General features: G+C 38.2%; 2 protein-coding genes across 3 annotated transcripts; both read left to right on the forward strand.

Moving 5' to 3' along the window:
• The first annotated feature begins 183 nt into the window (after positions 1-183).
• Positions 184-13,537, forward strand: LOC117491234 (rho GTPase-activating protein gacV-like). Of its 2 annotated transcripts, none has more exons than XR_004556755.1 (4): positions 184-390; positions 7,271-7,526; positions 9,575-9,657; positions 12,419-13,537. XR_004556755.1 is itself a non-coding variant. In XM_034141113.1 (4 exons), exons 3-4 carry the CDS (start codon positions 9,606-9,608, stop codon positions 10,379-10,381), a joined length of 522 nt encoding a protein of 173 aa, XP_033997004.1. In that variant the 5' UTR covers positions 184-390; positions 7,271-7,526; positions 9,575-9,605; the 3' UTR covers positions 10,382-13,537. The 2 variants fall into 2 exon arrangements, 1 of the variants encoding a protein (XP_033997004.1); XM_034141113.1 differs by having other exon boundaries at positions 9,912-13,537.
• Positions 13,538-15,382: 1,845 nt separating this feature from the next.
• Positions 15,383-21,886, forward strand: LOC117491564 (coiled-coil domain-containing protein 151-like). Its single transcript, XM_034141615.1, has 11 exons — positions 15,383-15,577; positions 15,791-15,912; positions 16,059-16,136; positions 16,434-16,679; positions 17,184-17,204; positions 18,134-18,283; positions 18,369-18,529; positions 18,622-18,778; positions 19,216-19,365; positions 20,761-20,848; positions 20,922-21,886. Exons 1-11 carry the CDS (start codon positions 15,499-15,501, stop codon positions 21,044-21,046), a joined length of 1,377 nt encoding a protein of 458 aa, XP_033997506.1. The 5' UTR covers positions 15,383-15,498; the 3' UTR covers positions 21,047-21,886.
• The last annotated feature ends 1,531 nt before the right edge of the window (positions 21,887-23,417 follow it).

The following is a 23,417-nucleotide window of genomic DNA, read 5'->3' on the forward strand; positions in this document are numbered from 1 at the left end:
GGAAATGTGAAAGTAGTCAAGTCAAAGCAGTGATTCAACACTGTTTATGTTGAATATAAAACATGGAGACAATGAGTTTGTTTCATTCTAATGAGGAAGCTAGTGAACTGGAATGAAGTGAAATGAAATCAAAATGGAATATAATTATATATCATAGTGCAGATCCAACCAGGGAAGGAGGCCAAGCTGACACACACTCACGCACACTCGCGCACGGTTAGACATGCGCGCGGAGCATCATCCGCCCACAATCACAGAGAACAATCAGTCCTCTGATATATGCCACAGTCTCTTCCTTCTAAGTTTCACACTGTCTCTGAACCAACAGGGCTCTGAACATGGACTTCATCGACACTCAAGAGATGCAGATTCATGAGGAGAAAGATTACGGTACATTTGTTTTGGGGATAATATGTTTTTATTTGTATTCAAAGTACCTTTTTGAATGCCAGATTTGTTTATTGAGGCTGCTATAGAAGATGCATGGATTTCTAGAGCGATGGTTGCAAGGGAATTTGTAGATTTTTTTACTTTCTTTTAAAGACATATTTTTATGTAATTTTGAGCATTGATTAAAAGTTATATTCTGTATATAATTACAGTCTTAATATTTTTATAAATTATTCTGTGTGGCCATTTTTAAACCATTTGTTATGACGATTATACAATTCAAATAAAGTAAATATACTTGTAGAGCATCTGCCAGTAAGGCCATCTCAGTAAAAACAATACAGAGTAGTGATCGCAATCTGTTTTGCATGTCTTTTGCAACACAGATTGTTTCCTGCTATTCAATTGTAAAGAGGGTTCCCCCTCAGCTCAGTCTAGATATCATATGTTTTCTTCATTGGAATTTTACATTTAGGAACACTGCCCCTTATGAAACAAAAATATATTGTAATATATTGGTAAATATAATACAATATATTGGATCATACATTTCCATATATGGGAAAGTAGTCCTTATATTTTTAAATATATTGCAATATATGCATGGACCATGTATGGCTATATATTGATACATATAAAAAAAATATATTGCAATGAAAACAAAAACTGCACTATACATTTATATGTAATAGTTTTATTGAAACACTCATTTATCTTTCATGAGTTACACAAGTTTACATAAAATTGAACAGATATTCATAAACAGTTATCTCACTTCGTTTTGTATAGTTACCCACTTTATATATGAACATATGTTTGATGGTAGCCTATATATAAAAAAAGTACAAATTGTCCATTGAATGATGGAAAATAATATACAGTTTATAAATATATATAGACACACACATATATGCACGCATATATATATGCATATATGCACGCATATATATATATATATATATGCATATATATATTCATATATATATATATATATATATATATATGCATATATGCACGCATATATATATACATATATGCACGCATATATATCTATGCATATATTACGGCCGACCGGCTATTTGGAGTGGAACGAAGCCCATCCACGGCAGACAGGCCAAACAGTATTCGAATGCGCCACTTCCGGCTGATTTCGGGGAGCCCCCCCCCCCTCTCCAGCAATAGATTGATCTGATTGGCAGATTCAAATCTGCGTTGCTGCCTCTGTCTGTTGATTCTGTCGCTGAGTATCAAAGAGAAAGCATTCATCAGGTGCTTCGAAACGGAAAATTAAAAAGAAACGAGAGGAAAATACAGCACCAGAGTCAGGTATGTGTGTGAGCATTTAAAACTATTTTAAATTGAAATAATTCTGCATGTACACTACAAGTAGTCTAGTTGCTTAATCCGTATGTCCCGTCTCTCGGCACTACACCAGCTACATTAGCTAACGTTAGTTAAATTAGCTATGTTAGTTCCCTCGTGTATGAGTGTATAACCGGTCCGCAGCTTTGTGAACATTCAATTTCGAAGATTTTCGATGTTACTGAAGTCGACCCAAAACAGCCAAAAATAGCGGACCTTTAGATCGCTAACATTTTAGCATAAGTCAATGGAGTTTAACATAGCGAAAACTAGCCCCACGGCTAACGGACATTTTCTGACTGTTGACGATGATGAGCTAGTTAAGTAATGTAACCACAGTTAGTCTATGTGTTGTAAATTCCCCTTGTTCTCCTTGATCTGCATTATATCGTTCGTGTTTTAGTCAGGCACATTTAGGGACAGCTAATGTAGTGCAGCTATGGGTCCTCGAGCTGGTTACATCCATGGGTTACACATGTGCGTTCAGGACAGGAGATTATTGCGCATCGTCACATGCATAATTACCATCGTCACAGAGAGAATGCGTTCGTGAAGAATGTGAGCATATATGCAGATCTTTAGTGTTGTTAATGTTATAAGATTGTATGCATAGTGTCCTGCTGAGTCAGTGTGTTAATGAGTCTTGATGTCCCGTTTTTAGTTGCTATGTTGTTCAGGAATTGAGCTAATGCTAGCTAGTTAGCTAAATTAAGCTATTCAGATGAGATGCTAATTTAGCTTTTATTAGCCGTGTGTTTGCAACGTGTCTAATGTGTTTTAGCAACAATTAGTATTGCTGTTGCTTATTATTAATAACCATAGTCTGGTTAGTTATTGTAATTTGAACCTTATTTCTATTTCTGTGTATTTTGCAGAAACCATTCATTCATTCTCTACTCTACGTTATCATTATCATCATACTCATCAACCCATTCAACATCCTGTATGTGATTCCACATCAAGCATGATGTATTCTGTGTTGATGATCAGAACCAAGCTAATATAAAGTCCAAAGACTGTACTTCCTGTCTCCGTGTCAACTCTCTAACCGGAGTGCTGTTTTGAATAAAACGGCTCCAGCACAAACATCACAAAACACATAAGATTCCCCAATACTATGTGTTCTGATGTTAGTAACTATGTAGGCTAACATTAGTTAGGCTATGTGTTGTGGACTAATGCATTCAAGTTAGTTCACATTTTAGTTGTTATTGCCCCTGCTGACAATTGTGTGGATAATATGTAGCCTACAGTCAATGGCATTTCACATTTTGCTCTCCAGTGTATGTTATTTTAATGTTGACCCATAATACTATATATCTATATATTTTACAGGAGCATTGTTGAAATTCATAGGTCGAACTAAGCCTGCAGAACCACAAGTCAAGAGGACAGAGGAGCCAGATAGCAGTGGTGACTGAGACAGAATAAATAAGGAGAGAGGGCCCATGCAGAGAGGCAGACATCAGTAGTGAGGAATCAGACCCAAAAGACACGAGGACAGAGGAGCCAGATCGCAGTGGTGAGGAACGCACTGTCATTTAATTTCACTGTAATTTTACTTTTCACATATCACTTTATTCACTATTCAGCTTAGTTATCCTTGCCATGAAGGAATGAATGATTGAATGGATGAATGTTCTATATTATTTTAATGACAGATTGAACCACAGCAATATTGTTTTAGAGATGTTATATGTTTAACTGCTATGCCTGTCATCTCTGCTCTGTGTCAATGTGTTGTCTCCTGGGTTCTGTAGTGCCCGGAGTCTGTCTTTTTATTTTTTTCCTCCCAAACCCCATCCCCTCAGGACGCCTTTTACCTCCTGTCAGGTCATCATTGTAATAAGAATTTGTTCTTAATTGATTTTCCTGGCTAAATAAAGGTTCTACTACTATTTATTCAGTTATTTTATTACTGGTACTGCTAATTGCATTATGCGTATTGTTGTATATTGTATATACGTATGTATTTACTACTACTACTTACAAAATCGAGGGTTGTAGCTTTGTGTCAGTACATATTTCAGGGTTTTTCTATGCCTTTGTTAATCTAAATTCTAATACTCATAGGCGACTACCACTCCTGCCGATGCCGAGGCCCAGTTCTCCCTTCCCACCACCCCAGGCTCATTGTGCTAGGTAAAACTCTCATTCAATAAAAGTAGTCTTTTAAAGGTGGGGTAGGTAATTTTGGAGAAACCAGCTCGAGTGCGCTAGAATTTGAAAATACGCACATGACCAATGAGGGCACGAGATAAGTTTGTGCACAGATGGAAGGCTGACAGGCAGGTAGGCCATCCAGTTATTTTAGCCGGGCCGGCTCAGATGATTGGTCGTGCTTTTTACAGTATTACGGCTTCCACAGATGATATTTTTTTATGGATTTTTTGTCAAAGCACTTCAGATATTCATTGCTATCGGGATGTTAAGAGCATTCCATGGAATATAACACAAAGTGTATCTCGAGCCGGTTTCTCAAACTTACCTACCCCACCTTTAAAGATGAATGCAATTACATTTAAAAAAGTTTTAAACAGAACTGTTACAGATGCAGATGCTTGGTCCAAATTCCATAAAATATACCAACCAGTAGCGCCACACTCAGACGAAAATGTACAAAGCCTATTCTTCCACTATTTGTATTCCCACATTATTCACCAAGCCAGCCCATGCTTTAATATAGATATTATGGATATTGTTATAATTCCTGCTGTCTTTTGTGAACTTCTAATTATTTGTAATTGTTCTGTTCCACAGATGCTGTAGTAAACCACCATCCAGGGACCAAGACATCAGATATAAGAACATCCATTAACACAAGAATTTGTGAGTAAAGGCACGAAAAAAACAAGATTGACGATCAAATAGGGTACAAGACTGTTTTTTTGGCCCTGTTCCGGACCTTGTTTTAATGAGTGATCAGCTCATGTTTAAAGTTGTCACCAGGTGAAACAAAAAACAAGATTGTTAAATAGGATAACAGACTGCTCTTTTTGGCCCTGTATGAAATAACAATGCATCATTTATTAACTATACCTATACAAAATGTAATACATTTTCCCTTCATTATGTAATAACACCTCCTTTTGTAATAATTTGCCCATTATGTAGTAAACAAGTTCAATGCAAATATGTAATACATGTCGCCACATTTTGAAATATATTATTACATATTGCTGTGGTTATTACAAAATGAGTTGCAAACAATAACATTACAACTGTTTATTTATTTATTCAACCATGAATCATCCTTACTCATAATTTAAAAATACTTCAGTAGAATATCTTTCATTGGCCAAAACTAGATCAAGTGTTACCATATTCATTAGCCAACATGTATATCAACATCAATTTTGGGATATATTTACAGTTTGGTTATGGTTACATAATGAATATTACAGTTTTTTAAAAGGGCAACTCACGCATTTTGTAATAACCATTGCAAAATGTAATAATTTATTACAAAATGCAGGGACATTTATTTTATATTGCGTTCAGGCTGTTACAGAATGCAGCAGATTATTACAAAATGTGGGTTTTATTACATAATTACATAAAAATGTTCTTGAGTCATTCCATAATGTGTTGTTTATAGGCCTTTTCTTTTATTCGTTCCTTGTCCTTCTTTTAATGAGTATTTTGATAACTGTTACACATTGATAGAAAAAAACAAATTAAGCTTCTCATTATTCAGACTCAGCTCTCAGCGCTTAAGCTTCTTTTAAATGTTGATAAAACCAAGGTAATGCTCTTTTCAAAAACTAAAAAAGACACCAGAGCCTGTTTTAGATATTGTAATTACGCAAGGAATAAAACTTGAAGTGGTTGCCTGTTACAAATACCTTGGTATCTGGCTTGATGATTGTCTCACTTTTAAACTTCATGTCAATAACCTGCTTAAAAAAACTGAGGGTTAGGCTAGGTTTCTTTTACAGGAACAAGTCCTGTTTCTCGCTTGAGGCCAGAAAAAGGCTCTGTGACCTTTTTACCTGTACTGGACTATGGTGATCTGATTTATATGAATGCACCTGCCCATTACCTGATCAAGTTAGATGCCGCCTATCACAGTGCACTGAGATTTGTGACAAACTGTAAAGTATTAACCCATCACCGTACCCTGTATGCAAGGGCAGGTTTGCCTTCACTAACTGTACGGAGGCTCAGTCACTGGTACATTTTTATATACAAAGCCATGTTAGGGAAACTTCGTTCCTACATCTGCTCCCTGATCTCACGGCGAATTGTAAGTGGCTACTGCCTGAGATCGAATGCTGTGGTTTTATTAAATGTGCCAACTGCTAGGACTGTCTTAGGGAAGATAGCATTTAGATGCGCAGCTCCGCTAACTTGGAACAGTCTGAGCAATTTGGTTCCACTAAATGTTTTTAAAGCAAGGATAGATATTATCCAATCGGAAACTGTTGGAACCTGTAAATGTTACTAGCTATGTAAACTGTAGTCACTGTAAATATGCTGTATGATGTCCTTTTTTGTTTTTCTGTTATGTTTATATGTATTCATGTGGAACCTACTTGCAGCAGGTCACCCTTGAAAAAGAGATCAATGATCTCAATGGGATTCACCTGCATAAATAAAGGTTTGAAATTAAATGAAAGATTTTTTTTATCAGAACATGCATTTCTCCTCATTGTGAACATATATTGCACTCATGTTCAGAATATATGGTACGTACATGGTCTTTTATAAATCTGAATATATATATTGCATACATGTCCCCATATAATTGTGAATATATAGCGCATACATGTCCCCATATAATTGTGAATATATATAGTACATGTCCCCATATAATTGTGAATATATTCTGCATACATGTCCCCATATAAATCTGAATATATAGAGCATACATGTCCCCATATATTTGTGAATATATATAGTACATGTCCCCATATAATTGTGAATATATTCTACATATATGTCCCCATATAAAACTGAATATATAGTACATACATGTCCCCATATATTTGTGAATATATATAGTACATGTCCCCATATAAATGTTAATATATAGTAAATGTATGTTCACATATATACACAACCAATATATTATATATATTTACATATATTACTCAATATATGGAAAGCGGCAATTACTGATGTATTATCCCATATATTACAATATATTATCACAATATATTATTCAATATATATATATTGTAATATATTAACACAATATATTATTCTATATATCTTCAATATATTTTCAATATATTTTGTAGATATGAATAAATATGTTTTTCATGTTGATTATTAATCAGTATCACTTGGTGTAGCCAACAGCAAGATTTCCTTTATTAAATCTTTTCAATTAACCAGTAAATCAGAAAACAAAATAATGCAATATATTGACAGTTAATATATGGGGAAATATATTTTCTTTGCGTAAGGGGCGTTTCAAATTTTAAGCTGCGATTGCATTAACGGTTGTAATAAAAACAAAATGAAATTGATACAGCCAGGGACTAATGTTTTCTCGCCCTCCTCCCTGGCGCAGATGAGGCAGCAGGTGTGGGGGAGATCTGACTCTGTGTGTGGGCCCGTGAGCGGGACACAGAGCTGGAGATGAGGACTTTTATCTCTGTGGGTGGAGGCGCTGATGGAGGGGACTCCCGCGGCCTCCGCAGCAGGGTGGCACTGGGCAGGATGAAGAAGCTGCTGTGGACCAGCCCAGTGGACACATCCACACGGACACGGAGCCCGGCGTGTGGCTCACCAGCTTCCAGTCACTGGACACGGATGGGCAGCTCGAGGTGAGGAAAAAACAAAAATGACTGACCTGCTTTGTTCCTTCAATGCAGTTTACTGTAACAACTTCTCTTGATGTCATGATTTTGTTGTATGGATGTCAGGCATGGACATCATGCAAAGAAGTGAAAGCATAAATACATGTCTCCACTCCACTCTTGGTCAAGCAGAGCAGGACGGATGCCCACACACACAGTGAACGTAGGAGGGTTTCTCACATGTAGGAGGATTCACCATTGAAACATGGAAATATTAAAATGTGTGAGAGCGAGGAGGTGTTGTGATATAATCTTAAAAATGTCAACAGATTCAAATGCCAGAGGCTATATTTGTCTGTTGTATTGTAGGGAAAAGACCAATTGTACGACTCTGTCTGCATGTACTTCTCATCAGCGTTAGCAACGAGTCCCCATCACCAAATCCTATGGCTGTAATTTCAGTGCTGATTTATCTGTATTCCTCTTGGATTAACTGTTTGGTGTTTATTTTTTTAACAACAGTTTCCAAGAGCTCAGCACATTATCTTTACATTCCTTGTTTTGTCCATCCAGAGATGTTAGATATACAGTCATTTAAAGAAAAAAAACAAAAACATGACAAGCAGCCAATCTTTACTTTGTCAAAGCTATAGCCAGCAAATAAGTGGTCACATTATTTTATTAACTCATTGAGATTAATACTTAATCCATCGTCAGGATTTTTGGTGATTCATTTTCTGTCAATAAACAAATCGGTTAACGTTAATGCATTTTGTCCCGAAAGCAAATATTTAACATTTTGATTGATAATCAACTTTTGATACATTTTTCTAAATAATGTTTGATAAATGTACTGGTCAGCTGAGTAATCCCCGTCGAGGCAAGCACTGTAATTCTCTCCGGTTAGTCCACCAGCAGATGACAAACACCCACCTCGCCGCCTCTTCCAAGGAACGAGGGGGCCGTACGGCAGAGTTTCAGTTTCAGTTTCTTTCGCCGGTCAAGATGTCCGTTAAAGTTTAAATCTTCCGAACAAAATTAGAAAAGTGCCAGTCAAAGGTCTTCTTTGTTATTTATTGAGCTTTAAAACAAATGAATAACGACTCTATATAATAAAACACGGAGGACGGAGATCTCTTTTTCTCCCCCTCTTCTGACAGCCCAGCAGCTGATCAGAGCACGTCTCCCCTCTCCTGCAGGGGGGCGTGGTCAGCAGAATCAGACCCGTAGACAGCAAACAGCACATAGAGCGAAATGAGGCATGGCTAAAATGCATGATCTGTTTGGTATTTTGAAAACAGAAACGTATAAATATACCTTATATAGGTATGGCCCTACAATATATCATTTAAATATAGCATGATAGGTCCACTTTAAGGAAGAAATCAAAGGAGTAATAATGATTTTAGTGTGCTTTTAGGCTAAATGTATGCTGGTTACAGCTTCTCCAATGAGAGTATTTTACCCTTTTCCTTTTTCTAAATTATGTGAACTGAGTAACATTGGTGTTTTGACTGGGGGTGTTTCTCAATCGCGAGTAAAGCTGCTGCAGAGCCACTATTTCAAGCATACTACGTCATCGAGTGCCGCCGAAGTACTGTTCCAATCTCCAGCATACTTGGAAATCTACCGAGCCCGGCGTACTCCGTTTGGAGAAATATCGAGGCTGCACATGAGTAGACTCCGCGGTCTTAAAATCCCCACAATGCTTTGCGCACGGACCAATTTTCCCAAATCTGTGGCGGAAGATGTAAGGCGGGGCCTCTCATATGACGCACACTTGCTAGCCTGTTCCACTCTTTGTTTTCCGAATGTCAGGAAGTATTCTTGACTCGCTTCTGAAGCAAGATGCTCGGCAGACATGTGCTACCAAGCAAGCGTACTCGCTATTGAGAAACACCCAGTGTCTTGGACAGAACAAGATTTTTCACAAAATTATAATATATGGCAGGCAAGAGAAAATATTCAAAACGTTCTTAAACTCAGTATAATAATCTTTTGAGGTAGTCTGGGAGAATTATTGCCACAGCAGAAGTCTTGATTTTGTATTGATATTTGTGATTTCCTTCCCCTAGACGTTGGTAGTGGGATCCTACCTCATCGCCCATGGCTTCTTCAGCGTGTACGCCATGTGTGGACACACTGTTCCTCTGCTTCTGTGAGTACATTTGAATTCAGTCAGATCTCCTCTTTTCTTCCTTTTTCCAAGCACTAATACAACTTCCTCGAGCTAAAATGCATGTTTCTCCTTCCTGCCATGTTTCTGACTCTTATTCTCTTTGTCTCATTCCTCCCATTCGTTTGACTTTATTTTTATACACTCCCTTTTATTTCATGTTTCCCTTTCCCTTTCATTTTCCATTAACCCAATAAAAGAAAACACAAAATACACATCCCCGTAAACGAAAAAAGGTGAGGACCTGGAGAGAAACGACGGCTCGTCAGACAGGCCTTACTTCATGTCGCCCGAGCTGCACGACATCCTCTCCGAAACCAAGAGGGTGGAGGAAGACCACGATGGGGTCGAGCAGGGTGATTCTGCTGATCCTGCAAAGCCAATGGATGAGGTGAAACTGGAGGAGGAGACCCCTCTTCAGCAACAAGACGGAGAAATCCAACTGAAACAGCAGACGGTGCTCAAGCAGGAAAACGAGGAGGAGCAGCCTCTGCAGGCCACGACTGATACCGAAGAGCCACAACAGGAGAACAAAGAAGAAGAAAAAGTCAGTCAGGTTGAGGAGGCTGAAAAGAAAGAAGAAGCAGAGGTGAAAGAAGAGGTGGAAAAGCAGGAGGAAAACACCGAGGAGGCGCCACCTCCCGCTGCGGAGGCTGAGAAAGAGGAATCTTTGGAAGATAGTCCTCCTTCTGCACCACAGGAGTAAACAGTAATGCAAGGGCAAATAAATAAGGTTAACCTCAAAAAGTACTGTATCTACAACGTGATGTGATGTGGGCATGTTAAATGTGCGGCATACAACAAAAGCTAAATATTTCCGATGTGACAGCTTGGAGGTCAAAGAAGGTCAAAAGCCCAGTTGCATCTCTGTAGCTTGAACAAAAAAACGCTCTCTTGTGTTGGTTTTAGAACAGTGTTGGTTTTTATATATCGTGAAGATCTGTAGAACTTTGTGAGTGCTGAACCTGTGCCTGATTGCTGTCTCTGATATTTGTTGTCTTAATCCTGTTAAATGATGCACTGCAGAACCACTACGTACCGTGTTTACAGCCGGAACACACTCATGTCAATCGATGGTGAATCTCTTTCACTGTTTACAATAATACCAGCTGACCAGCCAAAATGTTACAGACATATTTGATAGACTGTATGAATATTGGATCTTTTTTTTTTCCTATGAAATGTGTATATATACAGTAGTGTTCTTCAATTACAAATTGTTTCAGCTTCAGTCTTGTAGAGATCCAAGATGGGATCCGATGTATTGTATTGCCACCTACTTGCCTTGGTATTTTTGACTGATGTAAGTGCTGTTAGTGTCGCCATGACGCAGCCTCTCTTTGGACCCCCCCCCCCCCCCCCAAAAAAATGTTTACTAACCCAACCTGCATTGCTCTGTCCCTCTGTCTCTCTGCTGCATGGTGTTGACATGGCCTTCTGAATGCTTGCAACTAGCATCTCAACTCTATGGATGCTTTTGTACACTTTGTTTCTCTTTTGTCGCCTTGTGAAAGATGTAAGTTACTGATTGATGACATTCCATATTTATCGGATGTAAATCTTGATTAAACGTGATTGTATTTAATCACAGTCAGTCATTCTGTTGTGGGTAATCATGAGCTTGAAAATGGTTTGGCGTTTGGAAGCAAGTGAGTTTTCATGAACACAAAAAGTCAGCAACACATTTGTATTTGTCTTAAAGGGGATCCCCAACAATTTGACCAGTTAAGGGTACTTGACTTGCCATGGAGAGTACTGAGTCTGTAAAACTGTTTCTAAAAGGTTTTGATGCTTTGGGGAGGCTTTTATAAACCTTAGAAATAAAGAAAAGCTATTTGAAAGCCGTGAATATTTGCTAACATTCAGATTGAGACGCATTATGGGACGCATAGTATACTGGGTTTTTTAAACTTGATCCATATTAGGGACTAAAACCAGGATATCTCTGCTGCAATGACTAAGCAGTGGTTTGGAGCTTTTTGGCTTGTGATCCTTTAAAATGAAACTACTTGTGGCCCCTTATCGCTGGTTATTAATCTTATAAATTCAACCAAAGAATAAAAAAAATTAATTCTAAGAAGGTAGGGTCTTTAGATACTGAAAGAAGGAAAACGAGAAAAAAAATATTGTTTCTAATAGAAATTAATACTTCAAGTTCAAATATATTTGGGCCCAGGTTAGGAACTACTTAATAACTGGGTTATCCTCTTACTTTGACCCATGACATCACTATAGCATGTGGTTACAGGCGGGTCCAATAGGGCGGGCTAAAACACTGCCTAACTGATATTAAATGACTCTTTTAACTGTCTCTCGTTGGTCTCCTTACTTTGTAAGGTGCAATGTTAAGATAATAATAACTATTTATGTTATGTTTCTCGACATAGGTGTCATTAATGCTAGGGACTCTGGGTAAGAAACTTTTGACCCATTTTGAGAAAGTTTATTCTTGTCCAAGTTTTCCATTCTCTCTATGAGCATGACAGCCACGCTGTTGAGATGACTTTGCGACATTGAAGAGGGAAGCCAGGTTTGTCAGGCTTCTCAAAGTTGTTGCTAACAAATGTTAAGCCTTTAAGCCTACACTAGTTGTGGTCTGAAAAAAGGGTACCCACCACTTTTTTTAAACATGACGTTTCTGGAGTTACTTGAAAGGCAAAAGAGATTATAGAGAGCCGAGGCATGGAAAAGTTAAATGACTCTACCGAATGTTGTTCTTCAACTGCTTCTGCTCATGTCACAGTGGAGGATCTGGAGCGCAACGATGGATCAGCAGAGAAGCCGTACTTCATGTCCCAGAACCTGCTTAGCATCCTAAATAAGTCCAATGAAGAGGTAAAATCTGTAGACTAGGTCACGTTGTGTGTGTGTGTGTGTGTGTGGGTGTTTGTGTGATGGAAATAACAACAAAAGAAGAGCGCCATTTCCTGTGTTACATTATGTATGTATGTTTGTGTGTTGCTGCCAAATGAGATTCATTAATGTTTATGGATGATAATATTGATCCTTTAGGATTTTGTTACAAAGCCTTAAGTTCATTGCCCGCCTGCATTTGCCCAACAAGGAGGATATACATCAGAAGGAATATGAGACTTCCCTTTCAGATGAAATATTGTTAATTTAGGCAATAGTTGGCCTTAATGTACAGTGTGAAGGATTGTTGGGGATTTATTGGAGGGAATGGAAATAGTATTCGCTTTCATGTTTTCATTAGTGTATCACTTGAAGCTAAGATTCCTCTTCATGGAGTCAGCTATGTTGCACCACCATGTTTCTAGCTCAGAAAGGACAACCCAAACTCTGACTCTAGAAAGGGCCGTTCAGGTAACTGTAGTTCCCCTAGTTATGTAATAGGAGGGGTGGGGGAGCGGTATTCAGACTATTTCCATCTGCAACCTCACCGCTAGATGCCACTAGATCCTATAAACTGTTCATTTAAAAAGAAGAAAAATCAGTTTTTGTTGTACATTTTGTTCATTGTTTTTGTCACTGTGTGTATTCTGTCATCAAGTTGATGGGATGCTTTGAAAGGTCCAGTGAGATACAGTTGATGGCAGGTAGCATGTAGATACACGTGTAAAGCTCTGCTTACTAAGTATATTGCACTGTTTGTTATTAGCACACCAAACCAAAGTTGCTCAACGCAGGCTAATAAAAGCTAAGTATGTTTCTCAAAGCCTTAAGAGATTACAAATGAACCAAGTGATTTTACTTGGACTTGCAGTCTTCATTTCTATGGACCTATGTTGTTTTGTGTTCATATAAAACATATCTGTAATGAATTTGTAAAAGTTGTTCTTTTTCATTTTGTTGTAAACTAATTGTAATTTCTTCAGAAATTAATAAAATCTTAATAAAAATGTGTGTTGCCATATAAGTGTTCAAAGGGGGAAAGGTCACTTATTCTTAGGTTTATTTTGACACAATAACCTGGATTATTATTTTATTTGATAAGTGTTGTTCTTATTTTGATAATGCTGACATATAAGATTTAGATACAAAATCATTATTGAAGAATTGTCCGTTTGTTAAATGAGACCATTAAATATTTGAGATCTTCTAATAAATAAAAGAACATACTTATACATATTAATAGCTTACACATATATAAGTTAGTAAGTTATTAATATTTGTATAATTAATCCATAATGTATTTACTTTGAAACGTAAACTTTATTATGTAAAGTTATGAAAGAAGTTTAGTTTTAGACATCAAATAATAATCAGTGAAATGGCAGTAAAAAGTTATTAATTCATGCTTCCTATATTTGTCCATATGGAAGATTATTTATTAAATGTATTTATTTATTTATTTATTGCCAGTAAAAGCATTACAGTTTATTTGCATGGACTGTGTCAATTAATAAATATTGCTCTACGTGCCAGAATTAGCCCTCAAGAGTGCATAACAAATTAGTTAAAACAATGATCCTCATAGGTTATTTTATATTTAATTATATTTCATAAGAAAACACTACATTTAGTTTGGAAATATTTTTTTTTAGTAAGAATTGGCTTCGTGTATGTATCCCACTTTTACGGCCATCAACATTAGAATATTCAAGCTGATCTTTCATAATTAATTAATTAATGTATTTTTAAGCATGGTCTTTGATCAATAAAGACATATCATTATTATATTTAGCACATGAAAAAAAATGTCTGTAAAATAAACTAAAGGTCCAGTCAGAGGTGGGAGAAGTACTCAGATCTTGTACTTAAGTAAAAGTAGAAGTATTAGACTAGAGTAGGAATACTCAGTTACAAGTCCTGCAGTCAAAATGTTACTCAAGTAAATGTACAAAAGTATTGGCATACAAATATACTTAAAGTAGCAAAAGTAAAATAACTAATAATGCAAATTGACCCATTTCAGAATAATATATATTATATGTTTTTATTATAATTATTTGATGTTATCAAAGCTGGTAAAGGTGCAGCTAGTTTTAATATATATATATATATATATATATATATATATATATATATATATATATATATATATATAAAGACATGGCATTGTACAAATTAAAAGACAAGAAATAAACAAGAAAGTAGAAAATATACATGTTGAATATTCAAATTAACAATAACAAGATATAAAGCAAGGTATTATATATGAGTATGTGACAGGTGGAATATTAAATATTAAACTGAATATATATGTACAGTGAAGAGAGAAGCTATGGAGCATGGCTCTGCCAGCCAGAGGTGATTTGTTGTACAGAGTTATTGCAGTGGGCAGGAATGTTTTCCTGTATCGGTCCTTGTGACAGCGGAGCTGCAGCAGTCTGTTGGAGAAGGAGCTCCGCTGTCTGTCCAGCTGCAGGTGGAGAGGATGGGTGGTTATCCATGATGGACAACAGCCTGTCTATATACTGCATGGTAGCTTGTGAATTTACTCCAGGTGTAACTAAAGTCTGATTTAAGTGTTGATTATATTTCACATCATTAACCCAAATATGTAAAGTAACTAAAGTTATTAAATAAAAGTGGTGGAGTAAAAGTACACGCCTCTGAATTGAGGAGTACAAAGTAGCATAACATGGAAATACTCAAGTAAAGTACAAGTATCTTAAAATTGTACTTAAGTACAGTAGCCTACTTGAGTAAATGTAATTAGTTACTTATCGCCTCCGTGGCTCTAGTCTAGAGTCGAGACGCTCAGTTTGAAACGAGGAGCCTGACTTCAGCGTTAGTGTACAGGTTGCTAGGCAACACTGGAGACTACCAGAAGTCTTCGTGCAGGTCAAGATAGGCTAACGCCGACTGTTGTCGGGTTGTATTTGCTGCCTACCTGTACAACAATAACTCAGCACCAACATGCCGTTCAGTGCCGACTCAATGAAACCTCCGCTGCATGACCAAATAACGGAGATGCAGCGTAAAATACAACTTCTGGGTAAGTTTGTTTGGTCTTAGCGTCGACTTCTGTTCAAGCTAAGGCAGGTGCTAGGTAGCTAACGTTAGCTTCCGTTTATGGTTGTGACTAGCCACTGTAAAAACATACACTAATACCAGATAAACAGCAATTAGCTGTGTAATTTGTGAATAATTACACGAGTTCTCCATATGTATCGTGTGTATTTGTGTCATAATTATGTATGTCCACCAGAGGGCGACAGAACTGCGTACTATGAGAGCTCTCAGTCCACTATCAAGAAGAACCGAGAAACCATCCGCCAGCTGAGGCAGGACAACAAGAGGCTGTGCAGGAAAATGGCCGACGTAAACGCTGTAAGTCCTTTAAAAATAGAAAGGGAACTTTCCCAGCTCTTTTGCTTATTTTCTTTCATCAATATTATAGTCAAATGAGCAGTAAAACCCCATTACTGACTTTCTTGCCAATAACACTCTTGTACCCATTGGTGTCTTGCTCCCAGGGGGATGCAACTATCATCAAAGTGGCCTTTCAGAACAGAGGGTTGGAGAAGGATGCCTACCGCAACATGTCAGGGAAGGTGAGAGGAAGAAGCATTATTTATTACTAAAAAACGCAAATATGTTGTTGGACTATTTGCACTATAAGTTTTACCACAGATAAAAGGACAGTTCCCCCAACATCTGTATGTATGTCCGGGACTTTTCTCAATGAATATAGCTTGTACAGTACCTGCTTACCAAGTGGACTTAATGATCCAAACCTTATGTAATTTAAGCAAACTCAATGTTTTAGTCATGGTCATGGCAGCTTGCTGAAAAATGTCTTATTCCATTATAGCTTTACCACACTCTCTCTGCCAATACTCTTTTCTCAGGCAGCCCTGACCACGCTCGACCAGAGAGTGCTGTCCAAGACGAAGCGTCTCAACGCCCTTAAACACACCACCCAGACCTTGCAGTGCCGCCTGGATGAGCTGAAGAAGGAATACCAGAGGAGTAAACCAGAGGGCAGCAGTGGAGCAGTGTCCGCCGACACTAGAGCTCGGAAAAAAGAGGAAGATGCCATGGTGGATACCTCTCAAGCTCATGCAGAAATGTTTGAAAAAGAAAATCTGTTATGCTAATGTTCACTCTTAAATGGGCCCTATTGTGCTTTTGGGGGGTTTTCCCTTTCCTGTAGTGTGTTATATAGGTTATTGTGCCTGTAAATGGTCTGCTAATTTTAAAATCCCAAAGTTAGCTTCAAAAGGAGTTTGCCTGAAACGCCTCCATTGGACTCCTTTGTTTATTTCTTTCACATAATGACATCACTATGTAACCCTCGCTCTTCTATTGGCTATTCTACGTGATAGGCTAAGGGGCCGGACATCTTTAAGCGGTTGACCAAATACAACAGATGTGTGTGTGTGTGTGTGTGTGTGTGTGTGTGTGTGTGTGTGTGTGTGTGTGTGTGTGTGTGTGTGTGTGTGTGTGTGTGTGTGTGTGTGTGTGTGTGTGTGTGTGTGTGTGTGTGTGTGTGTGTGTGTGTGTGTGTGTGTGTGTGTGTGTGTGTGTGTGTGTGTGTGTGTGTGTGTGTGTGTGTGTGTGTGTGTGTGTGTGTGTGCGTGCGTGCGTGCGTGGCCCAGGCTGAAAAAACCGATAGAAGGGTGAGCAAAACGCGGAGGTGTATATTGTACACTTTATCGTAGTGAATGGTTTTGTTCTGGTGGTGATCTCTTCTCTGATCACCATCAGAAATGCAAAACAAACATATTTATAATGCATTTTCATCTGCTTTTAGCACTGTTTAATCAGTCACTCATAATGCTTTGTCACAATTTTACATTACAAAGCATTTTATTATAACTTTTTAGCACATAAATCATAAAACGTCATAATCAAAATGATGTAGTGAAATTGGAGTAATCAAATGTGAAACAATGACTCTAGCACTCCCATAGTTAGGCCATTGTCCTATTCAGCAGCTAGGGAAAACGTGCACACACTGCAGATGTTCCGATGTAGTTCATGTGAAAGCCCGTCCATGCTCCGACGTGTCTTTCATTGTAAAATGTAATAATTCATTTAAAACGCAGTTAATCCCGAAATCGACCAAAATATCCACTGAAAACTGAAAATTAAACTTTATAAAAACTGCCACTCCAAATCCTGAATCTTATGCAGGAAAAATTATCCAAAGTAAGACTATAATTTGTGTGCATTGTTTTTTATGTTGTTTATTATTATTGGATCACAACAAAAAAACAAAAACAAATCAAATGTTCTGTTTTATTACCTTGTACTTTAGCCGCTACAATACCCAGTTATTATCTTGCAACAGTGATTTTAAAGTATTACAATTATGAGAACTATATCAAAAAGTCAGTGACTAGGAATGATGAAGTATTTATGAACATTAATTCATTTCTAAATAATTATTTACACAGTTCTGTGAGCAGAAAATAATGCATTTTAAATATGCTTACAATTCATTAAAGCTATGGACGTCAATGAAAAGGCTACAAAATATATATTTTCAGTGAAACAGAGACATTCTTTATAATGAAATGCGTTTTCTAACCTGCGGCACCTGTAGGCTCAGAGAACAGCGATGCAGCCCGACGAGCTGAGCAGCGAGGCTCAGCGCAGCAGCCCCAGGATAGCAGGCGAAGAGGACAAGGTCATCTCCACTTTTGAGGAGGCATTCCGACGCATCAAGGAGGCCACGGGAGTCACAGACATACAGGTGTGGAAGAGAAAAAGAGAAGGATAGCCTGTGAACTGTGTACTGTATTAATATTGTAAAAAAAAAATATTTCATGTGTGTGTAGGAGATAGTGGAGCGCTTCATCTCACAGAAGGAGACACACCAGCATCTGGAGAAGCTGAAGGGAGAGAACGAGACGGTACTGCAGCAGCTGAAGGAGCAGAAGGAGCTCCTGGACCAACAGTTCCAGGACATGAAATACTCGGGAGAGGCTGAACTCTCGAGGTGAGACACTCAAACAGAAGTGGAACAAAAGCCTGCATGCAGCTGTAGTGTTTGTTCTCAAGCTCTTTCTCTGTGTGTGTGTGTTTTCTTAGTGACAGACAGATGCTGGAGGAGTGTGAGCTGCAGCTGCAGGCTCAGCAGCAGAGGTGTGATGCAGATAAGGAGCGTCTGGAGTGGCTGGTGAAAGCCCTCAGTACTGTGCAAGCCGGAGTGGAGCACCTCGCAGACAAACTTCAACACATCACGCTGGTAAATACCACCTCAGGCGTCAGGGCTGTAGGTCTATGTTTTTGCCACTTATTTTTGTTACTTGTTATTTTTAAAGGAATTACATTTGTATGCAATATACGGTCCTCTTCAAGACTTTTTCATATATATTTTTGCTTATACAGAAGCTAAATTGTGAGAAAGGTAGCAGTACAAGGCCAATTAAGACAAACAAGGAACTACAACAAAAGTGGGAAAAAACTACGGAATCTAGTTTTTAATTAATAAATGTTTTACTCTCTTATATTCAATTACAAAATATGTCTATAGGGTTATCTTATAATCTGTATTTTCCTTAATATTTGTCCATTTACGTATTCCCTACCAACGCATCCATCTTTGGTTCTTATTCCATTTCTCTCAAAAGGTGTGTTGACAATCATAAGTATGTGTGTTCACCGTTCTTCCGTTTCTCTCAGAGAGAGGACACGGTGGCTGAAGTGTCTCCAGACTCAGATGAGTTTGTGTTAGAGCTGATGACCCAGTGTGAGCTGAAGCTGAAGTTACTGCACGAGGAGCTTCGAGGAAAGGATGTGTCTGCTATCATGAAGGAGATGGAGGAAGAGGAAGTGAGTCGACGCCACAATCATATACACTCATTCAAGAAATACAGGCACTGTTTTTTTTCCCTGACGTAAATGAAGACATATCAATCTTTTTAATTGGTGCACAAAAATTCACCGGAATAAAAAAAAAATCAGATTTTGGCATGGAGGTGTTGCTGACGCACACAGTGCACAGTGCTACACATGAACACAGCATGGCTGAGCATGTTAGCATGGAAGCTGCTGTGCGTGCATATCTTATCTGAATGGAAAAGCAGCCGTTAGAGCCACCTGAAGTGTTTGTTCCAGATTACCAACGCTCGACAGCACCCTCTCTGTTTGAGAACATATGATATCAGAGTGTACCAGTCTGAAGGCCATTTGCTAATGACATTGACTGTTTTACCCTCAGATCCATTTTGAGAGGCCATAATCTTTGTAATTGACGTAACTGTGAGCTGATATCTTCCAGTCTAGTTTTGTTTGATTCAAAGCTACCGTTAGAAACTAGTTGGCTGTCCCGGTCAAGAGGTTGCACCTCTACCATAACAAAGTACATTTTTCCTTCTAGAAACCTATCATATCATATCAGTTACATGGCATAGACATGACTCTAAAACTCCTCCACTTATCCTACACCAAACTACGTTAACAATACAAGGCATATATAAAGGACCAGTATAATAATGTAAAAACTACAAAAACAAAGGTTAGTGGTTTGTTGTATACATCTGAAGAAAGAAATCTCTCCTACAACTTCAAACTGGCTCTTTTCAAGTTCTTTTCAAAAAGATAGAATAGGACATTTTAGATACATGTGAAATTATGTTTATATTATAAGACTTCAAAAAGAGAGCCTCATGTGAAAAACTAGAATGGCACCTGGAGAGCGCAGACCTCAGCTGTGGTGCATTCACATGCTGCTCGGACGGTCCCACTTCCAAAGTTGGCACCAACAGAGATGCTTCAAAGAAGTGTTTGATTTGATTTACATTCATCTGCCATGTTTCTGCCTGACATGACATCATCTCAACATGTCATGTACCAAAATGTTTCCAGACTGTTGGATGTTAAAACATTGAGGGGGCATTTACAAGATTTTAGATCACCTCCAAAATGTTATGGGTTGTTCCTTGGCCAACTCTACAACCTTCCTACAGATTTCATGAGAATCAGACCTGTAGTTTTTACATGAATTGCTGACAGACAAACAACCCAGCTGAAGACATAACGTCTTTGACAGAGTTCATAAACCTAACGTTTAATGAATATTAATTTCCGTTTTTTTGGATTTCACATTTCATTCTGCATTTGTCATAAAAAGACCAACGTAAAGTCAGATTATTTGAGAAACTTTGAGAAGTCATATTAAAATAAAACATACATCTTCAACATAATTTTTGCTATTTTTCTGAGCAGTTCTATGTCAGGATTGAGGGAAAGCTGCCGGAGTACAACACCCGCGTCAAGCTGCCTGAGGACCAGAGTCTGGACCTCTTCAATGACGGTGAGTTGGAAGCCACAAACACAGACAGAACAATTCCAGCACATAATCTAAACTCCCCATGTTTGTGTCTCAGAGGACGACAGTGAAGAGGACGAGGCTGACGTCATGTCTCGCGAGGCACTGAAGCGCCATTCTCAGATGATCATTGAGTCCAAGTCCAAGAAGAAGCCCTGGAAGAAGAAGAAGGGCAAATTCTGATCGCTACAGTGTCAGGACTCTGATCTCAGGACCCAGATTTCAAATCGCTATATTAATGTTTCACCGCTCAAATTAAAATTAGTATGTGTTGCTACAAATCTTTGACAAATACAAATGAGATTATATATTTTAGAAATGAATTATTAGCCCAATTAAAAAGCTCTACGATGATTTTTGTTTAAATATATGTTAGTACCTTTGAAATGTGTTGTATAAGTGTGTGTTTTGACAACAGTAAGGTTCTCTGTTGTTACACAAACTATTGGTCCTTTGCTTCTATTCACAGTGCACAAGTCCACACTCTGCATGGTGCCCTTGTAAAAAAAATACAAATATTGCTTTTACTTTTTTTGGTATAATCTGACCATAAATGTGGGTGAAACCAGTCACTTTTGCTTGAAGGCTTTCTCCGTTATTGTCCTGCTATCCATCGTGAACGTAATAGGGTTGTACCTTTCAGAAATGATACAGGTCCCTGAAAGCCAACACCTTTGACAAATCCAGCCAAGTGAATCACGTTGACACTAGAGACATATTTGCTTTGTCCCAGCATACCGTAACATGTGAGCGTCAACACCTGAACTATCTCTGCTATGCTCAGCATGTCAGAAATAGCTGTGCCTCTTTGCTCAAATACTTTGTGGTTGCTGTTAGGTGGATTGTTTGGTTTTCTTATAATTAGCAAAGCAAAACATCAGAGTGTAACTCAATCATGTTCTCTGTGTTTAATTGTCCAACTGATACATCTGCCATTGAGTGTCATACAGAATTCAACCAGACAGACAACTATGATTGATCAAATACATTATTGTTTAATTCTAAGGGTTTGGTGCTCCTGTAGAATTGCATTTGTGTGCTGATAGTTATACATTATAAATCAAAATCACATTCATTTAAAAAAAAAAATGGGGTCCTGAAGAAAGAATTAACAGCATGCCCACATAAAATCAATCTCCTAAAATAAGACAGAAAATGTTATCATAGAAAAATAGATTATTTATACAAAATCAATATTTAATTGGATTTGACTCAGTCACATGACACACACAGAAGAATAAAAAACTACAAAAAGCAAACATTAAACATGGGTCAATATTTTTTACAAAATAACCTACAATACATTTCATCACACATTTGGCAAATGCATTATAACTGTATTCCTGCCCAATATTTTGACAACGACAAAGATTGTCTATCTATGCTACACTACACATTATTAAATCAAATATCTCAGAAATATTAAAAGTATTCACTGATGATTAATAAATAACTTTTCTCAAAAGTTTAAAACGTGCCGATTGTCCGTGTTTACCTGTAGCAAGGGATTTCATTGGTGCGTTGTTCGATCAATCTGTGAGCGGGGGCGGGTCTGTGAGCGGGGGCGGGTCTGTGGGTGCTGGCTGCTGCAGATTTTGAATCGCCGCCAGCAGCGTGAGAACCATCAGGCCTCCAATCCAACATGTAGTACCATCACTCTGTAGAAGACGCTTTGAATTATGAATTTGTCACGTTTTACAGATAAACCCTGTCTGAACAATTTACTGATAACTACTAACAGGTAAGAAACATGTAAACTAGGGCTGTCAGTCGATTAAAATATTTAATCGCGATTAATCGCATGATTGTCCATAGTTAATCGCGATTAATCGCAAATTAATCGCACATTTTTTATCTGTTCTAAATGTACCTTAGAGGGATATTTTTCAAGTTTTTAATACTCTTATCAAAATATGAGTGGACAAATATGCTTTATATGTTTGTTTATTATCATTTGAACAATGACAAATATTCTCATGAATATTAAACACAACAACCTCTGAACATTACAAATATTCGCCTCAATTCAACCTGGAACCTCTCTCATACAATAATACTGTGTGTGTGTGTGTGTGTGTGTGTGTGTGTGTGTGTGTGTGTGTGTGTGTGTGTGTGTGTGTGTGTGTGTGTGTGTGTGTGTGTGTGTGTGTGTGTGTGTGTGTGTGTGTGTGTGTGAGAGAGAATGTGGAGACACTGTGATGGATCGTTGGAGCTATGTGTAGCTCAAGGCATATATGCTCGAACGTGTGCTGCCTGGACGCTGCAATCATGTAGCGCGTACTATCCGTGCTGAGTGCGCTGACTTTTCGTACAATGTCCCACTGTCTGGCTACCTGCATAAAGTCAAGTGCTCGGCGCAGTTGTCGGCGAAATGTCATTGAAACAGCTCCTTATATCCGTTAGCGCAGCTAGCTAGCACCAGATGCTAACAACAACAACACGTAAGGTGTGCCTCGCTCGCGCGAGTCGCGCCACACTCCCTCCCGGTCCTCCCGATGGCCAGTCCGGGCCTGCCGGTGAGCGTGGAAGTGTGGTCTGCCACAAGCGGGCGGCA

The sequence above is a fragment of the Trematomus bernacchii genome, unplaced genomic scaffold (genome assembly GCF_902827165.1).
Source record: "Trematomus bernacchii unplaced genomic scaffold, fTreBer1.1, whole genome shotgun sequence".
Taxonomy (NCBI): Eukaryota; Metazoa; Chordata; class Actinopteri; order Perciformes; family Nototheniidae; genus Trematomus; species Trematomus bernacchii.

Excerpts from the sequence above, each read along its gene's own strand:
- LOC117491564 (XM_034141615.1), top strand. The coding sequence starts at position 15,499 with ATGCCGTTCAGTGCCGACTCAATGAAACCTCCGCTGCATGACCAAATA. Across the intron at positions 17,205-18,133 it reads CTGAAAAAACCGATAGAAGG|GCTCAGAGAACAGCGATGCA; the intron begins GTGAGCAAAACG and ends CGGCACCTGTAG. Across the intron at positions 20,849-20,921 it reads TCTGGACCTCTTCAATGACG|AGGACGACAGTGAAGAGGAC; the intron begins GTGAGTTGGAAG and ends TTTGTGTCTCAG.
- LOC117491234 (XM_034141113.1), top strand. The coding sequence starts at position 9,606 with ATGGCTTCTTCAGCGTGTACGCCATGTGTGGACACACTGTTCCTCTGC. Across the intron at positions 9,658-9,911 it reads CACACTGTTCCTCTGCTTCT|GTGAGGACCTGGAGAGAAAC; the intron begins GTGAGTACATTT and ends AAACGAAAAAAG.